This window comes from Anolis carolinensis, chromosome 6 (assembly GCF_035594765.1).
Source record: "Anolis carolinensis isolate JA03-04 chromosome 6, rAnoCar3.1.pri, whole genome shotgun sequence".
In the NCBI taxonomy this organism is placed as follows: Eukaryota; Metazoa; Chordata; class Lepidosauria; order Squamata; family Dactyloidae; genus Anolis; species Anolis carolinensis.
Genome location: NC_085846.1, coordinates 60374286 through 60397168, shown reverse-complemented (window position 1 = coordinate 60397168; position 22883 = coordinate 60374286). Strand labels below are relative to the sequence as shown.

Below are 22883 nucleotides of genomic sequence, written 5' to 3'. Positions count from 1 at the left end.
GCGCGTCGCTTGTCTGAGTGGGAAGCCTAGTAAAGAGCCGTAGTGGCCGCGGCGGGAGGGGAGAGGCATCCGGGAGGCCTTCGCACGACGCTCCCTGACTCTCGCATTGCTGTGGGGGAAGAAACAGAGCGGCGTCCCCTTCTTCTTCAGCCAAGGCCCACAAAGAAAGAGCCTCGGGCGCCATTCACTTACTCGGACGCTTCGTCATGTTCAAGAAACTCAAGCAGAAGATCAGCGAGGAGCAGACGGCGCCGGCGCCGCGGAGTCCCTCGAGCCCGCCTCAGGTACGCCACCTCAGGACTTTGCGGGCTGTTTCCTTGTCAGGAAGGAGGGCCCGGGCTGGGAGTGGAGGGGAAGGAGGGGAGCTGGCCTGAAGTGCTGGTCCTTTCCCACGGAGGCCCTTGCAGGTGCTGCTCGGGTTTTGACGTCAAGAGGTAAACATTGTCGCCCCTTTGGCTAGCGAAAGAACTAGGCCTCAGGGTTGCTGTGAGTTTTCCGGGCTATATCGCCATGTTCCAAAAGCATTCTTTCATGACGTTTCGCCCACATCTATGGCAGGCATCCTCGGAGCTTGTGAGGTTTGGTGGAAATTAAGCATGTGTGGTTTCTATATCTGTGGAAGGCCCAAGGTGGGAGAAAGAACTCTTGTCTGTTGGAGGCAAGTGTCAATGTTGCAGTTAATCACCTTGATTAGTATTGAATAGCCTTGCAGCTTCAAAGCCTGGCTATTCCTGCCTGGAGGAATCCTTTGTTGAGAGGTGTTAGCTGGCCCTGATTGATCCATGTCTGGAATTCCTGTTTTCAGAGTGTTCTTTATTTACTGTCCTGATTTTAGAGTTTTTAAATACTGGTAGCCAGGTTTTGTTCATTTTCATTGTTTCCTCCATTCTGTTGAAATTGTCCACATGCTTTGGGATTTCAATGGCATCTCTGTGTAGTCAGAGAAATAAAGCCTTCAACAACACTTTGAGCTAGGCCTCATTTATCCAAGAAGTGCATTAGCTGCTACGTGCTTCTTGGAAACTGGGCCACTTTGGATTAGTGGGGCTCACTCCCAGCTAAGTAGTGGGCGGATTAAATCCTTGCAGACCAGGAAGTAAGGTCCTGCACGCAGTATAGGCCTATATATAGCTTGGAAGTTCTTCTGGATCCCTCTCCTATTGTCAGCCCAGGTACATCCACGGTTACGAGCTGCGCCCCTTCCTAGATTTGGAGTACCTGAAGAAAGAAGTGTAATAATAATAAAACTTTATTTGTAAGCCGCCCTATCTCCCTGAGGGGACTGTGGGCTGTTTCCAACAAAAGTGGCAAACATTCAGTTCCATAATAAAACAATAGTTTCTGACCTATGGGGTAATCCTGTTGTGAGATTTTCTTGGCAAAATTTGTTCAGAAGGGAGTTGCCTCTGAAGCTGGGTCAATGGGCTACCTGAATAGCCAAGCTTTATTTATATTCTGCCATATTCTTTCTCTATAGATTGACAGAAATTGATGAGCTCGAGGGGATGTTGCTAGTGCTTCATGGACATTTACCATAAACAACCCCTCCCCCATAATCTTTTCTATGATTCTTAGCTTCTAAACATGCAAAAAGAAAGGTAGAGTGTGCTGTGAAAGCATTTCTGTGTTTTCAAATGATATGCTGTGTCCATGTTGGTTAATCAAGTGATCTGCTATGCCTGACTTCTCTGGTTGAATTAGACTGCAGTGCCTTTCTTGTTCCTTGATTTATATTTAGGCACTGCATTTGGTGGTCCCTATGTAGGTTGCATGGTATGTGGTAGACTCCCGCAGAGGTGATCAGATCCCTCTTGTCCTTTGCTGAACGTAGCATTTGTTGGATTTTCTTCGTGGGTCTATATATTGTTTGTAGGTTGTGTTTCTTCACCTTCTCTGTGCGGTCAGTGGTTCCCTTGATGTATGGTAAGAACACTATTCCTCTGAGTGGGTTGTCTTTACTCTCGTGGCTTGTTCTTGGTTTTGCAGCTCTTCAGATGTCTGTGGTGGAGTATCCATTGGCCTAAAGAGCCCAGTTTAGGTGGTTCAGTTCACCTTGGAGGAGATGGGGTTCACAGATTCTTTTTGCATATTTTGCCAGGCCCTTAATTGTGCTTCTTTTTGACCTGGGCGATGCCATGGTTACTATAATCTTCAGCTGAACTGCCAGCTGCACCCTTTCCTAGATTTGGAAGACCTGAAGATAATAATATAATAATGAGACTTTATTTGTAACCTCCCTTCTCTCTCTGGGGGACTCAGCGCGGTTTCCAACAAAAGTGGCAAACATTCATTGCCATAATAAAGCAGACAAACAATCGTTTCTGACCTATGGGGGATCCTAAGATAATCCTGTTGTGAAATTTTCTTGGCAAAATTTGTTCAGAAGCGTTACAATGAACAATTTTGTATTTGTGGAGCATCAGAGGTGAAGGATATTGCACATGTACTGATCAGCTGTGAATTGTATAAGAAAGAGAGAGACCAATGCCTCGGTCCATACATTATTCACAAAACACACTGGGACCCATATATTAAAACTTCATTTTTGTTGGCCGGCCAGAATCCTAAAATAACACACAAAACATCCCTTTTCCTATTCAAAACAACACAGCTGAGAATTGCATATTTGGAATCAATTGGGGGTAAACTGTGGAGGTGATGCAGATATTTGACCTGAAGTTTATTTTAACTTCTTTTGTATGTATGTCTATGTGTTAAATGTTTTGATACGGCCGATGGGCTAATCAATAAAACATGATTTGAATTTGTTCAGAAGGGAGTTGCCTCTGAGGCTGGGTCAATGGGCTACCATGGCTGAGAGGGGAGTTAAATCCTAGTCTGCAGTCATTGTCCACTAATATCGTGCTGGCTTTCATGTAGTATAGCCGACCCGTATTTTTTTTCATGTCAGGAGTGACTTGAGAAACTGCAAGTCGCTTCTGGTGTAAGAGAATTGGTGGTCTGCAAAGACATTGCCCAGGGGACGCCTGAATATTTGATTTTTGATGTTTTTATCATCCTTGTGGGAGGCTTCTCTCATGTCCCCGCATGGAGCTGGAGCTGATAGAGGGAGCTCACCTGCGCTCTCCCTGGGTTGGATTTGAACCGGCAACCTTTGAGTCATCAGTCCTGCCTGCACAGAGGTGTAATGCACTGCGCCATCAGGGGCTTCTACCTGTATTTATATTCTGTCATGCTTTTTGCCTCATCTACTAATTTACTATTTGTGGGGAGATTTCACATAAGGGAGGATAAAAATGCCACTTTTTCCTTCTCAAAGAATTAGTGGCCAGTTTTTATATCTTGGGCATAAGTGTTTGAAATTGATAAATAGAGTTGGAAAGGAAGCATGGGAGTAGTTATTAATTGTAAATACAACACCTTTTTATGTTATTAAAACCATTTTGAATGTACCCAAATGAATTACCTTACCTCAAAACACCACGTATTTGACACCATGGTGTATTTTTAGTAAAGTATGGAAGTATTGAATATGACTTTGCATTGCTGTGACAGTAATAACTGGAATTTATTATTCAAAATTGATTCATATTTTGAGTTGACCTGTAATGAGTCCTGCAGATCTGAAAGTATTGGTATAGAACCTCCAAAGCATTTTTTAAAAAATCAGAAAGTACTCCAAACTATGAGGTTGGGTGGAATCAGTACTGCATGTTATCAGATTATCTGCATATAGGAAGTAACTGTTCGTTCTTGTTACCACACAGGGACCCTCAACATCTTCATCTTCAGTAGTCAGGAGCAGAACATCTTCTCTTGTAGAGCAAAATGACGAAGGCGGTTTAACACCCAGCAAAGAGGTGGGCTGACAGTCTAGCAACTAAAAGGAGGAAGCCAGAAACAATGAGAAAAGAGGAGCAAGATTCAGTGAAAAATGTTTACACTGTATGTTAAAACTATGTACCACATAACAAGAATGTTGAAAGATATTGCAAGAAGTCAAACTCACAAAATTGGACTGAATGAGAAAGTATGAAAATTACAAATGGTATAGGTTAAAAGGGCCCATTCAAATAATGTCAATTTCAGCATTAGCCTCACTTAGGATATGGAGTTTCAGACCTCATGCTATGAGTAATGAGCCTAGCAGTAAGCTTCAGGTAAAGGTAAAGGTTTTCCCCTGACATTAAGTCTAGTTGTGTCTGACTCTGGGGGTTGGTGCTCATCTCCATTGCTAAGCCGAATAGCCGGCATTGTCCATAGACACTTCCAAGGTCATGTGGCCGTCATGACTGCATGGAGCGCCATTACCTTCCCGCCAGACCCATTGATCTACTCACATTTGCATCTTTTCGAACTGCTAGGTTGGCAGAAGCAGTAAACTTTATAAATCATAATATTAATGTGTTGAATCCCATGTGACCGGAGTAAATCTCAGACAGATGGGTGCTGTAGTTTTCTTGCACCATGATTGTTTAGAGAGAACGTCATTTTAAAATGAGGTAGAGATATTTTCCTTGAAACAGCTGGAGCAAGATGGAGAGTTATGTTCAGCATCCCTGTGGCTAACATTAATTCATCTTCCGCATGATTCTAAGCAGGAACAGAAATAAAAAAACCTTTTTGATGTAGTATTCTCTAGTATAAGGAATCTTGAACCTCCTTAGATATAGGAAAGGTTACAGTGAAACATCAGACTTCCTATGATCATGTGGGAATTATGTATTTTCTTCTTCAGTGTAATTTGTGAGATACCATTCCTGGTAATGCATACAATTTTCAGTTTCTCTTTCATTTTGCCATATTCTTCATTTATCTGTTATTTATTTATCATATCAGAAAAATATCATATCATTTTTTATTAGTAAAAATGTAGCATACATTTCAAGATCTCTGGGGAAGCTTATAGACAACTCAAATTTTCTATTTTTTGTTTTAAAAGAAAAATGTAATACTTAGATTTATTATCTTTTAAAATGAAAATTTAATATAACTAGTTTAAATTGTGCAATACAGTAGAGTCTCACTAATCCAAGCCTCGCTTGTCCAAGCCTCTGGATAATCCAAGCCATTTTTGTAGTCAATGTTTCCAATATATCGTGATATTTTGGTGCTAAATTCGTAAATACAGTAATTACAACATAACATTACTGCGTATTGAACTACTTTTTCTGTCAAATTTGTTGTATAACATGAAGTTTTGGTGCTTAATTTGTAAAATCATAACCTAATTTGATGTTTAATAGGCTTTTCCTTGATCAGTCCTTATAATCCAAGATATTCGCTTATCCAAGCTTCTGCCGGCCCGTTTAGCTTGGATTAGTGAGACTCTACTGTACTTACAATCTGGGTTAATGACTATATGTTAAAGTCACTGAATTAAAACATGTTTATGAAGGAAAGAGTACTTAGTGAAAATTGTAGTCTTTTAAGATACAACATGAGTCACAATACATAGTAATATATTTATTCAGAAGAATATTGGTACAGTATTTACATCATGGAGGAGTATTTGTCTATAAATTATCATTTATGTTCTTTGAACATTATAGAATCTAGTTCATCATACCTCAATCTGTGGTATTAATTATGATATTTGTTTTAAAGTAAACTTGCTAGGGTTTTTGATTTTATTTTTCTGTATAAATCAGGCATGGGCAAACTTTGACCCTCTGGGTGTTTTGGACTTCACCTCCCACAATTCCTAACAGCCTGTAGGCTGTTAGGAATTGTTGAAGTTGAAGTCCAAAATACCCGGAGGGCCAAAGTTTGCCCATGCCTGGTATAAATGCTGCTACAGAGTCAAATCCAGAGCTCCTTGTTTTGTAATCCCATTTTCAGATTTAGAAAGGATTGTGTTGAAAGTGAGTGGTGGACTTCCTGTCTTAGTGGTCTTTATTTTTGTTCCCCAGAATAGTACAATGTCACAGCATAATGTCTCTGTGAGATGCAACCTGTAATGTAAATGCTAGCCGCCAATTTCCTCTTTTTTTCAGAGACTGTTCAGATATGCATGATGGTTAGATTGTTCTGAGGCTTTCAGTAAGGCATTATTGCTGAGCAGAATATTGTTGTTATTCTAGAAAGGATGGAAGTAAACAAAGATGACAGTTTTGTTCCCATTTTGCTAGCAGCAGTCCCTCCCCTTCTAAATTGAATTAAATATCCCCCTCCTTTTAAGTAACAGAAATCATTTACTTTATAGCTGTTTCCCTTCTTCACAGACATAGTTGTGTGGTGTGAAAGTCAAGATGGTTGCTGTACCAATGGTTTAAATTATCTCCTCTTGTATCTATCTATATAAAAATGTAAAACTAAACACCCAAAATCCACGAAACTTCGCCACAAAAGACATGGTCATCCTTGCTGTGTCCGTTCCTGGAAGGTGTAGGACACAAAGATAGGCTCACACAGCTGGTCGCTATGGAAAACTTTATTGAATCCGCCTTGCCAAGATGACTGCAAAAGCTTCTACTGCCCTTCTTCCGCTTTTCCCCTCAGTATATTGGGTTGTTGCCTCCCCCCTCCCTTCTTCTCCATCCACACCTCCCTTTCCTTTTGTCCTTTCCCACATTTGAAGACCAGACCCTGTCATAAATCAGCCTTCCCCGCCAAATGGTCTCCTTCCTCTGTCTTGTAGTCAGGTTGCGAAAAGAACAGCTTTGAGGATGCTGTTCTTTCTTGCATCCTGACATGCTGTGTTTAGACATCAAAACCAAAAAAATAAAATAATTAAAGCTGGAAGTTACTCAAAACCCCCCCAAAATGAAAATTACACTGTGCGCATGCCACTCTTGGAAGACATACGTGCATGAAAGGCGGCTGGGGGCGAGCATCCCAACCGCCGGGGCCGGCGGATTGCGTAACGGAAAGGAGTAGGACAATAGGCCTAAACAACCATATCCACGTGAACAAGGCAGAGGAAAAAAGGGCGAAGGAAAGCTTTCTCCTTTTCAAGCTTTTAAAAACTTATTTTTTTGGAATTCAGTCAGGGACTTTGTGAAAAAGACATAGCGAGAACGCAGGCGGCAGAAAGGAATGGAGAGCGAACAACAACTTCCACAATCCCTAACCGGCTATTTGGGACTATGGGAGTGGTAGTCCAAATGGGGCCCCATTTCATCAGAAAACTGCTTGATAGTGCTTAAAAAATGGCCTTGCAGCCCGTCCGTGGGCGTCTGGTAAGCAAAAAGAGGTGTTTATGAAGTAATGGTGGCGTGGCTTTTCCCCAACCGGCTCTCCCATCCTCCCTCCCTCCTCCCCCCAGCATTCACGCTAAGGCCTTTTCGCAAAGTCCCTGACTGCATTCTAAGAAAATAAATTTTTAAAATCTGGAAAAAGGGAAAGCAACGCAGACAGGAGAAGGGACAGAGGGCGAAACAGCCGGGAGGGAAAAAGCCATGCCGCCTCACTTTGCTTACTTCAGAAATGCCTCACTTTGCTTATGGAAGGGCTGCGAGGCCGTTTCTTTAAGCACAATCAAGCAGTTCTCTGACAAAATGGGCCCCCATTTGGACATGAAGTCCCACAATCCCAAACCGGCTATTTGGGAATATGGGAGTTGCAGTACAAAACACCAGGACAGTACAACAAGACTGCTCAAGCCCCTACCATCTTAAAAAGAACAAGGACAATAAATACTAAACAGACAAATTACTTCCAACATTCTTAAAAGAGGGAAATTCAAAACCAGAGACACACAGGGCCAGCTAACACCTTCAAACACAAAAAACACCCACCCAGGAACCAGCCAGCCTATCACGCTAAAAGCCAATTCAATACTAATCAAGGTGACACATGGCAGCGTGCATGTCTGGTTCCTACCAAGGGAAATCCTATGAAAAACAACACCTCACTGCAAATATTGCAACTATCTACAAACCAACACTATGAACACAGGGAAAACAGGGCCAGCTAATACCATCCAACAAACGACGGGAAATGAAATAAAGGACCCAATATTAAAAACAAAAAAAACCCCAGACATTAAATAAACAACAACACTTTGAACACAGGGAAATTCCAAAGAGGAAACAATCAGGAAAAAAACCCCAAAACAATAAAATTATATTTGTTGTCCATCAGGACAACAAATACAAGGGGAACCATCTGAAAACAAGGGAATTCAAGAAAGGAAACAATCAGGGCCAGCTAACACTTCCAAACAAAGGATTTCCCCAGGGAGGAAGCAGCCAGGCTTTGAGGCTATAAGGCCATTACTTGCTACCCAAGGAGACTAATAACAGCATGAATACCTGCCGCACCAAAACAATTCAGTGTATTCCAGCTCACCAAACTAGGATACCCTTACGAAGAAAACGGCCAGGCTTTTCGGCTGCAGGGCTATTCACTGCTATTCCACCAGTCGAACAAACGAATCCAAAAAGCCACAGTAACACGTGGCTGGGCACAGCTAGTTTTATTATAAACCAGTATTTATTTTATAGCAATAAATTAGTAGCAAAGTGCGTTAAAGCATTGAGCTGGAGACCGAAAGGTCCCAGGTTCAAACCCCAAGAGCGGCGTGTTAGCTCCAGCTCCTGCCAACCTAGCAGTTAGAAAACATGCCAATGTGAGTAGATCAATAGGTACTGCTCCGGCAGGAAGGTAACAGCGCTCCATGCAGTCATGCCGGCCACATGGCCTTGGAGGTGTCTACGGACACCGCCAGCTCTTTGGCTTAGAAATGGAGATGAAAACCAACCCCCAGAGTCAGACATGACTGGACTTAACGTCAGGGGAAACCTTTACCTTTACCTTATACTGTATTCTGAATGAACTAAACAAGTTTAAAATGTTAAACTTAATCTAAAGTTGATCTTTTCCAGACTTTAAATCAATCAACCCTATTTACTGTAGATACCTAGAAAGTTGAGAGGAAGAAAAGACAATAGTTCTCTTATCAAAGATTCCTTAAGGTGTCTTTGGTGCTCAGAATGTGTTGAGTATTTGCTAAGCAATTCTCTGTCTTCATTCTGTTGGAGGGTAGGTGTATTGTCAGATCAGACTCTGCATTGTTGTTCAACCTGGTCAGGAAAGGGAAGGATACAACCAGAAAAGACAGTGCAGATACCCTAATGTCTATGGAAATAGGAGTGAAGCTCATGAAGCATAGCTGTATCACTGACCACATTCCACATAGAGGGGACTGATTAAATTATGATGAGAATGTTTCTCCACTACATCCCTGGCATTGTTAAACCTATAACCTGCAAAACAATGCTGCAGGTGCTCCCAGTATAATAATAAGTGATCACAGCTAGCAGCCTTTATTTTTCTATTCTTAATTTGAATATGCACCTTTGCAGCCCATCAACTCAATGGCAAGAATGTGATTAGCATAAAAGAACACATGCTCATAATTTTGTTGTAACAAATGAATTAGCTTGTTTATGATGCCTATAAATAATGCCTGTAAATAATTTGGTCTTAGAGAAGGTACATATTTATAATTTTGTTATTATGGAAGTCTATGAATACTCAAAATAGGACTAGAAAGTAGTGAAGATAACACCTTACAGTTTTATGAGTAGCATAAGAATGGCAATGAGAGTTTCACTAACAAAGCAGTCACTATAATTTGAATAGGAATAAATGTAATTAGGATTCTTTTCATAAGTCATATTGATGCATACATACTTACAACATGTTTCCCAAAACATTGCAATTCTGTTATGATTCTAAATTCTTTAAAAATCTGACTTGGATTGGATTTTTAGCATTTTATTAGATACGATGTCGTCATTAGCAGGTTTTTTATCATAAGCTACGATGCCAAAATCTCACTTTGGTTGTAACTAAGGTCTAGCTGTCATTAAGATTTAAGAAAATTCCAAGCAGTCAACACAGGACTCTTTTCCTGCTGAATACAATGGTATCCGCAGAAGTTGCAATACTTCTGGCAGTACCCGAAGCGTTTTTATGAAGAAAGTTTTGAATCTGCTTATGTAGTTCACGTCAACGTTCTGAAGCACAAAATACATAAGGAGGACAGATGACACCCACATAGCCCTCTGGAAAAGAACACATGTAGAGAACACACCAAGTCCTCTGTGAGATGTGGAACCGTAAAGGAAGAGGAGCATACGTTTTCCAGGTACCTAAAGGGAGGGCACAAAGTAAGGGCAGTTGCGTATGCATGCTGTCAACAAGCAGTTTAAACTCAACCAGGGAGTATAGCCCATATCACTGGCTGAAAAGTTCTTGCTGTTCAGGAGTCATACCATAAATCCCTTTGAGCCTTTACACATTCAAGAACACCCAAGGAGGAAAGCTGCATTTATCAGCCTTGGACTTTGTGTATTACTTACTACACCATTCTCTCTGCTGTTTTGCCTGATAGGTTGTTAAGTGGAGGTAAGGATGTACCTTTGTACTATGCTTGTGACCTCCCCTGGGGGAGAAGAGCAGTATATACATTACATAAATAAATAAATATTAATACGCAATTATACATGTGATGTATATGCACACTATTCTAAAGAAGTCTATAGTTCAGTTTCCAGTTTTTATCTTCTCATGCCTGTACATACATTTTTGCTGATTTGAGTGTTCTGTTTGACCTTCATTACATTCTGTTTTTTCTTTTTTTCTTTGCATATTTTGTGCAGTTATAGTAATGATTATGCCGATTTTTTGTGAAACAAACATGCAACATGCTTTTATTTTTTATTTTTTATCTCACTACTTTGTTTTATTTTTCATTTTGCTTTTTGCATCAAATGATGCAGCTACTAGCTGGGATGATATCAGAGCCTGCTTTTCTTTCTGAGTATACTATCTTTGCTTTGGATCCCACCAAACGACCTAAGCCACAGAATAAGAGTGTGGTGAGTCTCCTCCCTCTCTGTCCTAGTGGCAATTGACTGAGACAAGAGGATACAATAATTCTGGAAGTCTTCTCATGCCTGCTTGTTTGTTTATATGCTACTAAAACAGACCAAGTGTCATATTGCTAATTCTGTTCTAAACCTCCAGGAACATGGTTGCTTAACCAGTGGCTTGGAAATTTGATAACATTGGCTTAATTTAACATAAGCATTAACACTGCTTTCATTCCATCTCATTGAAAAAGTCAGTCTTTGTAATTTTGTAACATTATTGAAAATGAAGGTAACTGATTCTTCAGATATTTTTCAGAAGAAAAGGAGGATACATTTCTGTACACCTCTTTCTTTGCAACAAATCTCTCCCTGAAAACAAGGCTTGGGAATATTAAGTAATAATTATTTTCAAACAATTTATTTTCTTTAAAAATCATAGACAGTTTTCTTACTATCATATTTTTGATTATAGAAGGATAATCTTAGCTATAAAATTGTATGTTCAAACGATTTGGCATCTGTTCAGAAAACAGATATAGAACTGTTACTTCCTGCAGCACTACGGATTCTTTTTGGTATACACTCTCTTTCTATTTTTTTGGACAATTTTAGCATTGTACAGACTTCTGTGTTGGAAGCATTATGTTGCTGGATCATGGATAATAATACAAACTTTCCTTGGAGCTTAATCACCTCATTTTCATTCTTAACTTCAGTTGATGCTCTATAAAATAAGAAAAAAAAGAAACTGCTGATTCAGGCTAATTTGCTGTATGATATTTGATAATTTAACTTCAATTACTTTGTCTAATAGTATTTGGGCATTTGAATGTAACAACACTGTTAGATCTACATAGCTGTGATAAAGGAAGCATGCTATCACAGCTGGCTTTTCTTTGTACTGCTGAGCTGGTGTTACTGCAGAAAGTTTTTTAGTTTATAAAATATAATTAACATATACCGTATATACTCGAGTATAAGCCGACCCGAATATAAGCCGAGGCACCTAATTTTACCACAAAAAACTGGGATAACTTATTGATTCGTGTATAAGCCGAGGGTGGGAAATGCAGCAGCTATGGGTAAATTTCAAAATAAAAATAGATACCAATAAAATTTCATTAATCGAGGCATCAGTAGGATAAATGTTTTTTAATATTTACCGTATTTCAAAGGAAAACAATAAACTAGCTCTATAAGTAGAATAGTAGGGGCAACAAAAACAATATGGTATCAATAATAATAATAATAATAATAATAATAAAACCTTCATTTGGATTCCACCCTATCTCCCCATGGGGACTCAGGCCGGCTACCAACATAGTAACAGGTAACAGATATCCTCACTTGTTCCACTTTGTGCCCATCAAGGTGCCAGTTGTAAACCTTAGTTTTCTTGCCAAAGACCATTATTTTGGATTTTTCTTTATTTATGGTGAGGGCATTTTCAGTACAGTATTGGCTAAGTTTTTGCAGAGACCTCCTTAACCCAACAGGGGTGGTGGATAACAGTACTATGTCATCTGCGTATATCAAAATATTTAATTCCCTATCCATAATCTTTGGACCGTGACATTCTTTCATTTTGAAATATTCCACAATATCATTTATATAAAAATTAAAACAACGGTGCCAGCAGACATCCCTGTCTCACACTCCTAGTTGAAGCTATTCCATTGGAGGTCGCCCCGCTATTACCTAATCTCACTTTAACTGAGGAATCAGCATATAGAGCAATCAGAAGAGCCAGGAGTCTTTTGTCTATGTTAGACATCGAGAATTTCCTCCAAAGTAACCCTCGGCTTATAGAGTCAAAAGCAATGGATAGGGCTATAAAAGCAACATATAAACTTCTATTCAATGAAGAATATTTGTCAATTACATGCTGAAGAACGAAAGTGTTGTCTATAGTGAAGTAGCCTTGCCTGAAGCCAGCTTGTTCTTCCTTAATAATCAGGTTATTTTCAGCCCACTCCTCTACTTTGTTTAGAAGATATCTTGCGTATATCTTTGCTGTAATGTCAATCAGGCTGATTGGGTGATAATTCCTAGGGTCGGCTTTGTCTCCTTTCTTGAAGATTGGCACTATAATGCTTAGTTGCCAGCCTGATGGAATAGAACATGCCTTATTTATATGATTGAATAGGCCCGCTAGTAATTGAGCCCACCAGTCTATATTTTGCTTAAACAGTTCTGGGGGAAGAAAATCTTAGCCCGGGGCTGTGTTTGCTTTCAGCCTTGTTATAATTGTTTTCACTTCCGCTGATTGTACTAGTGGCCATTGGGGGAGGGGATCTGCTCCTACGATTAAATTAATACTTAATTCCTCCATTCGAAACTGTGGTGTGTTAAATAAATCCATGTAGAAGTCTTCCCATTGGGCCGCAGGAATGGGTGAATCGATATCAAATCGTACTTCCTTTAGTTTTTTGGCCACAATATCCCAAAAGAAAATGGAGTTACATGTGGAAATAGTCAGTTCAAGATCGGACCATACTTTCATATTATAGCTCTTCTTTTTATCTGTGATTAGTTTTTTATATTGCCATCTAATTTTTAACATGTGGGCATGTGTATCTGAATTGTGGGTATGTTGGAGTATTCTTATTGCACATTTCAATTGCTTCTTTTTTAGTTGACATCCCTGATCAAAGCACTTATTGGCATTCAAAGTAGTCAGTGGAGGTTTTTTATTAGGTTTCTCTGTCAGCACCCCCTTTAAGCCACTGACTAAAGAATTATAGGCATCAAAAACAGCCTCTATACTGTTTGGCTCCAACTGGATTTCTTTTTTGAGAATGCCGACTTCTGGGGAGTCGATGATGTCCATTAGGTGGGTTAAATTAACAAATTTCCATCTAAGTCTTTTATTATTTTGTAATTCCAATATCTGGCTCTCCTGGTTGGAGCTGAGTATAGGTCTCCTAAGGTCAGTCTGCAGGAGGCATCTCACTGTTAGAGGTTGGTGATCGCTGTCCACTCTGGGGATAACTTCTAAGATGTGAATGCTGGCTGGAGATCCTTAGATACGCAAATAAAGTCTATAGCACTACTAGCGTTGGCTGCATGGAAAGTGAATGGGTATATGAATTCCTCGTTTGATCCTCTAAGGATCATGAGATCAAATTTGTACAGTAAGGCCACCAGTAAAGCTCCAGCTTTATTTCTTTGACAGTCAAGGGACTTCCATCCGAAATCGAACATGTTTGCATCTAGAGGGATATTACTAGCTGCTGTAATCTTCGATTTGGAATTGCCCAGTCTCGCATTAAAATCACCCAAGATGATAATCTGTGCTACCAGGAACAGGGTGGAAACTTCCTCCAATGCCCCTTCGAGAATTGTCCAAAAGTTTTTTTTTCAACACAAAGCTAATGCAGTGTAATAAAATCAACCAACAAAAAAAGGGGATGGCCATTCGGAATGCCTACATCATAAGCCACAAGGAAGCATGATCTTTTATTACATTGCCAATATTTAATAGAAATAGGAAGTTTATTTCTGAAATACATAGTGGTGTCTAATGCTTTTCGTGTATGTGTTTTGTTGTACTATTTTAATGTAGGGTGTGAACCATTTTTGGGAACTTGTTGGAGAACTGTAGGATGCAAGTTGAATAAATAAATAGATAATATACTGTATATATGCTAGTATAAGTCTAGTTATTCAGCCCTTTTTTTAAGACTGAAAAAGCCCCCCTTGGCTCATACTCGGGTGAGGGTCCTGGTTCATAGAATCATAGAATCATAGAATAGTAGAGTTGGAAGAGACCTCATGGGCCATCCAGTCCAACCCCCCCGCTAAGAAGCAGGAAATCGCATTCAAAGCACCCCCGACAGATGGCCATCCAGCCTCTGCTTAAAAGCCTCCAAAGAAGGAGCCTCCACCACAGCCCAGGGGAGAGAGTTCCACTGTTGAACAGCTCTCACAGTGAGGAAGTTCTTCCTGATGTTCAGGTGGAAACTCCTTTCCTGTAGTTTGAAGCCATTGTTCCGTGTCCTAGTCTGCAGGGCAACAGAAAACAAGCTTGCTCCCTTCTTCCTATGACTTCCCCTCACATATTTGTACATGGTTATCATGTCTCCTCTCAGCCTTCTCTTCTGCAGGCTAAACATGCCCAGCTCTTTAAGCCGCTCCTCATAGGGCTTGTTCTCCAGACCCTTAATCATTTTAGTCGCCCTCCTCTGGACGCTTTCCAGCTTGTCAACATCTCCCTTCAACTGCGGTGCCCAAAATTGGACACAGTATTCCAGGTGTGGTCTGACCAAGGTTGGCTTATATTTGGGCCAGCTTATACTCGAAAATATATGGTACATTTATTATTTTTCTCTATTATTATTGATATTATTACATTTATTATTTTTCTCTATTATTGTTGCTACTATTACATTTATTTTACTCTATTTTTATTATTATTAATACATTTTATTATTTCACTCTGATCTTATTATTATTGCATTTATTATTTTACTCTATTTATTATTACATGTATTATTTTCCTATATTTATTATTATTATTACATGTATTATTTTACTCTATTATTATTAAAAGGATACATAAGCACATTTACATTGAAAAAGATGAGAATAATGATTTGATCAGAGTTGGACAATCTTATCTTAAATTTGAGCTTTATGTAAATATTCAAAAACATTTAACCTACTGATTCCTCAATTAATGTAATTTTATTGGTATGTATTTTTATTTTTGAAATTTACTACCCTCAGTTTATACTGGAGTCAATGTTTTCCCAGTTTTTTTGTGGTAAAATTAGGTGCCTCGGCTTATATTCGGGTCGGCTTATACTCGAGTATATACGGTAACTGAAACAGTTTTTGCTGAGCAAACATGATTTTGAGTCTAAAGAGATTGTAGATACTTGGACCAAGCCAGATTCCTATTGTTTGATTTAAACAGAACAATCTAATTCTTTATTCTTCTCAGTCGTAACTTCAGTAACACCAAATTTAGTACTCTCCAGCAGATACTTATAAATTCTACTTGTTGATTTTCGTTTCACTGAGTAAATGTTTGAGTCATTCATATTTGATAATTTATACATATAAATCTGTATTTTACCAGAGAGTATAGATCCATTAAACGAAATGCCGAGCGCCAAATCTTTTTGAATTTTGGATTGCTGGAATATTTGCATATACATAGTGAGATTTCCTGCTCATGGCACACAAGCTTAATACAAAATTCATTTACCGTATATACTCGAAGATAAGCCATGTTTTTCAGCCCTTTTTATCAGCTGAAAAGGTCTCCTCCGGCTTATAATTGGGTCAAGGTCAAGCCAGGCAGCGGAGCCTGGAGGCCATTGCTTGCACTATATGATATATTTCTCTTCTCCCTTATCAGTGTGCTTGTTTTTCCAAAGCCTCCCTTGCTCTTAACCAAGGGAATGTTTTGAAAAGGAAAATAAGCCCTTGCAAGTCAGGAAGAAGAATATATATGTGTGTGTGTGTGTGTGTGTGTGTGTGTGTGTGTATATATATATATATATATATATATATATATATATATATATATATACACACCCATTAATCTTATAAAAGCACTTTCGCCTGAAATATTTGTTAATCTCTGCTAGAGATATGTAGGCACTTCCCCTTGCAAGCCTTTGCAATCCCTGTGTACCTAAATATTTGTATATATCTATCTATATATATTAATTTTATATATGAATGTCCCCTCATGTTTGCAAGTCTTTGCAAATCCCATATACATATAGATATCTAGAGATTTCCATATACCTGTATATCTGTATTTATGTGTATACATTATTTTTATATATGCATTTTTGCTTCACATGTTTGCAAGTCTTTGCAAATCCTATGCAGATATAATTATATATAGAGAGATGTCTAGATAGATGTCTAGATAAATGAAAAGATAACTTACAATAAAATAAATAAAAAATACAAATCACGTCAAATAAAAATTACACAACAATTTTTAACCAATACCACCACCACCACTTTGCCACAGCAACGCGTGGCCGGGCACAGCTAGTATAATTATAGATCTATATCTAGCTCTGCATTGTTTATATAGGCATTGAATGTTTACCTGTTACTATGTTGGAAGCCAGCCTGAGTCCCCATGGGGAGATAGGGCAAGATAAAAATGAAGGATAATAAATGAATTATTATTATTATTATTATTATTATTATTATTATTATTATTATTATTATAATAAATGAAGTTTTATTGTTGTTGTTGTTGTTAAGTTATTGTTAATATCATATTGTTTTTGTTGACCCTACTTTTCCACTTATAGAGCAAGTTTACTGTGTTTCTTTGAAATACGGTAAATATTTAAAAATATTTAACTTGCTGGTGCCTCAATTAATGTAATTTTATTAGTATCTATTTTTATTTTGAAATTTACCAGTAGCTGCTACATTTCCCACCCTCGGCTTATACTCGAGTCAATAAGTTTTCCCAGTTTTTATGGTAAAATTAGGTGTCTCGGCTTATATTCGGGTTGGCTTATACTCAAGTATATATAGTATGTTTCATATATACCTTATACATATCACCTGAAGGTAATTTTGTGCATGAAATAATTTGTGTACATTGAATCAATTGAAATGTATTTGAGAAAAGTTACTTTCTCAACCACCTATGTGGACAATTTTGGAGCATTTTGGTTTTCTGCATATGCAACATTCAACCTATATTGTGATAATGGTAACTAATGAATAAGTGAAATATTGAAAATGCAGATATTTTCTTGATTTGGATCTGTCAGTTGATGTGATGTTAAGTTTCAAAATCAGCTCATTTCTTCCATAAACATGAATGTCTTACAATCTTCAAAATAGGATCACTATATAGAGTTAGTATAACATGATCATATAAATCAGTTTGTAACTGACAAGAAATTGTATCCCTTCAGCAAACTTGGAAGCATCATCCCTGTTTTTCTAAAAATGGACCAACTCTTTGGTAAAACAGCAGAAAGCGGTGCTATGTAAATTGATTTCAAGACTGCTAGGGAAGGATATTTGAGTTGGGCAATATCTACCAATTACTTGTACAAGTCAGTTGTGCCATGCTGATCTAATTCTTAAAAGTGAAAATAATCTAATGGAGGCCACAGTTCTATGGTCCCTTAAGTACACTAGGTATGGCTAATAAAGTGTAACATTTAAGATGGCCTTTCTTGCTGAAATTAGCTGAACGGGATATTCAGTGTGCAGCAAATCTCTCATATCTTCTTGACTGTTCATTTAATTTTTATACAATATTTGCATTAATTTCTAAATTGTAAATATGATGATTGGATAATGTGGTGATGGTTAATCTCATATGGGCCAGTGGTCAATGAGTACTTCTTATATAGTAGCCCATCATATAGTGTGTTGAAACAGAGTAGATTTTCCAAAGCAGATTATGAGATGACATGGGAAGAATCTGTTCAAATGGGGGGAAACTTTTCTAGATATATCCTGGATGTGCCTTGATTCCACATTTTCTGAAGTGCTTGGAGAAATTTGAGGACTATGTTGAGAAATGAATAGACATTGTAGAGTAAATTTTTTTGTAATTTTTCAGCCACTGTTTTATTTATCCTAGCATAGAGGAATTTACTTTTTGGACACAGCTCGTATATGTGGTTTACATTAGTGTGTGGTTTTTTTATTCATTCTATTATTATAATTCGTTATGATAGTTTTGTAACCCAGGATTGTAGGATGTTACTTAAAAATCTTTATAAAGAGTTTGGATTATAAAGCTACAACACATGTTGCTAAATTTAGAATGACATATCTAAAATTACAAATACTAGAGTCTTGGAATAGCATTGATAATAGCAGTAATACTAAACTTTATAAGTGGTTTTTAATTATGACTCAGTCCAAAATAATTGCTTATAACCAAGCAGTTTATTCTTATTCTCAAATAGCGTCCCCCCCCCCCCCACCCAAAATTAGAGTTGGGCAATAGTTAGGGTTTGAAGTCTTATTTCCTATTTCCCTTCTATGGAGTAGAATTATTTTGCAAATATATTTGATTTTTTTTTTTACAAAATCACCATATTTGTGATTGTTATCCAGTTTTGAAGTTCTTCCCAAATAATACATCCTGAGTATAATACCCATATGAATATTTAAAGAATACTTTTTCATCTGTTTTTCGTATTCTACTAATTCATTAAACACTGCTGCTTATAGTTCTGAATCGTACATGAAACTGATTCACCCATTTACTTATCATGCTTAATTTAGTGTGCATGGCAGTATTTTAATAAACAGCTGAAAAGTAAAGCTATTAATTTTTTACTAAAAGAAATTGAATTGAAATGCCATCACAGAATTGCTTACTACAGTTCAAATTAGATGCTTAGAATATTATGTTCTTACTTTGTTGTTGATATATTCTTTTTCTTTTCTTTTTGGGCCTTCTAGGATGTATCTAAGCAAGTAATGACCAGCACGAATAATGGAAGTGAACTGTCTTCCCCACAGGTACGTAGCAAGTGTCCTATTTTTTATAATCATTTTTTTAGTCTTATTAACGGAAATGCATTCCTGTTAAAGCAACACATATGTTTTGATGTTTGCATCACATATATGGTTAAAATATTACAATTTTGCTGTATAAATTACATTATTTTTATGCTTCAGAATATTTAATATCATACCAACATTTATTCCATGCTGTATAGACTTACAGTTTAACATTTCTGGGAAATTAATTGTATGTGTTGTAATTGCTTAAAAAACAAAATGTGTTGACACATTAAATATTTGCATTTTATAAACTTCATAATTAATTTATAACAGAAGTAAACTGCCTTTGGTGGGGGAAATGTTCCACTTACATCAACATATTTTGAGATCTTGAAGAAGAGGCACTCAGTGATTATATTTTCCATTTTGCAGCCTGGTGATGTCCAGTCTTTTGCACAGAAGCTACAGTTTAGGGTTCCTTCAATGGAATCATTGTTTCGAAGTCCCTTAAAAGAATCTCTGTTCCGCTCCTCTTCAAAAGAATCTTTAGTGCGGACTTCTTCGAGAGATTCACTAAACAAACTGGACTTTGATTCTCCTGGCCCAACATTTGATCCACCTTCTGATGTTGAAAGTGAAGCAGAAGAACTGCCTGGAAACGCGGACAGCCTTCCCAAGGAACAGCTGTTGCAACGACTGCGAAGGATGGAAAGAAGTTTAGGCAGCTATAGAGGGAAGTACTCTGAGGTAGGAAATTGATTTCATCATGAGCAATTTGGAAATCAGAACTAACCGTAAGGGAAATAATCATTCTTTTCTGGTGTATTTGTGTCAGTGCAGCATGTGATTATGGAACACTATATAAATGAAAATAGTTCTCTTAAATAATGCAAAAATTAAGTTATTTTCATACTTATTTGAAACTGCTTGTGTATTTCATTCTATGATCAGCTGGAAACAAAACTGAGTCATAAATTATAAATGTTTCATTTTATTATAGGAAATTTATGATTTTAGTGTCATAGTCAGACAATTTCTGAGATAAATCTATTTTACACTCCCATAATGAATTATGAACACATACATTATCCATCACACATTACTTACTTAGGCGATCCTTCGTAGTTCGAGGATGATGGCCCTCCGTCTTCACTATCTTGGGGATGGATCCGTAGATGGCTGAAGATACCTATTCTTAATCTGCATGTTCTCCTGCAGTGAGGACATCGGTTTCCAGGTGGAAGGCGGTCCCGGTCAGGGTTGGCTTGATGCTCCTTCCTCTTGGCACGTTTCTCCCTTAAGCCCTCCATTTGTGCCTCTTCAAACTCCGCAGCACTGCTGGTCACAGATGATCTCCAATTAGAGCGCTCAAGGGCCAGGGCTTCCCAGTTCTCAGTGTCTATGCCACAGTTTTTAAGGTTGGCTTTAAGCCCATCTTTAAATCTCTTTTCCTGCCCATCAACATTCCGTTTCCCGTTCTTGAGTTCGGAGTAGAGTAGCTACTTTGGGAGACAGTAATCGGGCATTCGGACAACGTGGCCAGTCCAGCGAAGTTGATGGCGTAGGAGCATCGCTTCAGTGCTGGTGGTCTTTGCTTCCTCAAGCACACTGACATTTGTCCGTCTGTCTTCCCAAGAGATTTGCAGGATTTTTCTGAAGCAACGCTGATAGAAATGCTCCAGGAGTTGGGTGTGATGTCTGTAGACCGTCCACGTTTCGCAGGCATAGAGCAGGGTTGGGAGGACAGTGGCTTTATAAACAAGCACCTTGGTATCTCTACGGATGTCCCGGTCATCAAACACTCTCTGCTTCATACGGAAAAATGCTGCACTCGCAGAGCTCAGGCGGTGTTGTATTTCAGTGATGTTGACTTGTGGAGAAGTGGCTGCCAAGGTAGTGGAAATGGTCAACATTTTCTAATGTTACACCATTAAGCTGTATTCCTGGCATTGCAGAGGGATTAGCTGGTGCCTGTTGGAAGAGCACTTTGGTTTTCTCGATGTTCAGTGAGAGGCCGAGCTTCTCATATGCTTCTCCGAAGGTGTTTAGAGTGGCTTGTAGGTCTTCTTCTGAATGCACATACACTACGTTGTCATCGGCATATTGGAGTTCTATAACAGATGTTGTGGTGACCTTGGTTTTGGTTCTCAGTCTGCTGAGGTTAAATAGCTTGCCATCTGTCCGATAGATGATTTCCACACTGGTGGGAAGCTTCCCATCAACAAGGTGAAGTATCATAGCAATGAAGTTGGAAAATAAGGTAGGGGCAATAACACATCCCTGCTTGACACCTGATTCCACCTTAAATGGGTCACTTTGGGAGCCATTGCTGTCCAAGACTGTTGTCATCATGGAGGAGCCACAGGATGTTCACAAATTTGTCAGGGCACCCGATTTTTGGAGAATGGTCCAGAGAGTGCTGCGATTCACTGTGTCGAATGCCTTTGCATGGTCAATGAATGCCATGTACAGAGGTTGATTTTGTTCCCTGCATTTTTCTTGGAGCTGTCATGCAGTGAAGATTATGTCCACTGTTCCTCTGGAGGGACGGAAGCCATTCTGGGATTCTGGGAGGGTGTCTTCTGAAATGGGGAAAAGGCAGTTTGCAAGGATTCTTGCGAGGATTTTCCCAGTGGAGGTTAGAAGGGAGATAGCGCGATAGTTCCTGCAGTCTGTTCTATCCCCTTTCTTGAAAAAGGTGATGATGGTGGCATCCTTGAAGTCTGCGGGGATTTTCTCGGTCACCCACACCTTTTCAGTGAGCTGGTGGAGTTGTTGTATCAGCTCAGGTCCACCCTCTTTGAAGATTTCAGTAGGAATCCCATCAGGTCCGCTGGCTTTGTTGATTTTTTTTGTTGGCTGATGGCATTGCTAACTTCTTCCAAACTAGGCAGTGCTGCAAGCTCATCCCTGGTTTGTTGTTGCGGGATTTGTGAGAGGGTCTCTTCGGCCACATTGGAGCTGCGATTCAGCAGGTTCTGGTAGTGCTCTTTCCAACGTAGTGCAATTGTCCTTCAGAATTTTTGTTCCATCTGATGAGCGTAGGGGTTGTATGCCATGGTTTCTTGGTCTGTAAATAATCTTTGTGGCTTTGAAAAATCCCTGAGCATCATTGGTATTTGCAAGGTGTTGGATTTCTTCAGCCTTCTTTGTCCACCAGATGTTCTTGAGTTCTCTGGTCCTACTTTGGACCTCAGCTTTTACACTGGATGTTTCCTAGTTTGGTATCCAATGGTTTCTTCACAGGCTGTGATGATGGAGGTCTTTAGTTTGTTCCAATGTTCCTCAACATTTTTGGGGTGTTCTGTGGGTAGATGATCTTTGAGTGTTGTTTGGAGAAGGGCTCATTTGGAGGGCTCCTGAAGGGCTTGGGTGTTCATTTTACGCCTTGTTTTTCTTCCTTGGAGTCTGCATTTGGGGATGATCTTGATAGCCATCGTGGATCGGATTAACCTGTGGTCCATCCAGCAGTCATCAGCACCTATCATGGCTCTTGTGAGAAGCACATCGCGGCGGTCTCTGGCACATGTAATTACATAGTCCAAGAGGTGCCAATGCTTTGACTGGGTGTGCTGCCATGATGTCTTGAGCTTGTTTTTCTGGCAGAAGAGCATGTTGGTGGTAACAAGGTTG

General features: G+C 38.9%; 1 protein-coding gene across 6 annotated transcripts in view; it reads left to right on the top strand.

The window, feature by feature from the left end:
- golga4 (golgin A4) overlaps positions 1–22883 on the top strand; it is a 107483-nt gene continuing 84600 nt past the window's right edge. For 3 of the 6 annotated variants that reach the window (XM_008112813.3, XM_008112812.3, XM_008112811.3), the window contains exons 1-5: positions 1–284; positions 3729–3821; positions 10692–10790; positions 19206–19265; positions 19683–19997. In XM_008112813.3, the coding sequence (XP_008111020.2) occupies positions 207–284; positions 3729–3821; positions 10692–10790; positions 19206–19265; positions 19683–19997 (645 nt within the window). In that variant the 5' untranslated portion in view covers positions 1–206. Of the gene's footprint in view, positions 285–3728; positions 3822–3849; positions 3907–10691; positions 10791–19205; positions 19266–19682; positions 19998–22883 lie in introns of those variants that run through there. The other 3 variants (XM_008112814.3, XM_008112815.3, XM_062983971.1) reach the window with 3 other exon arrangements.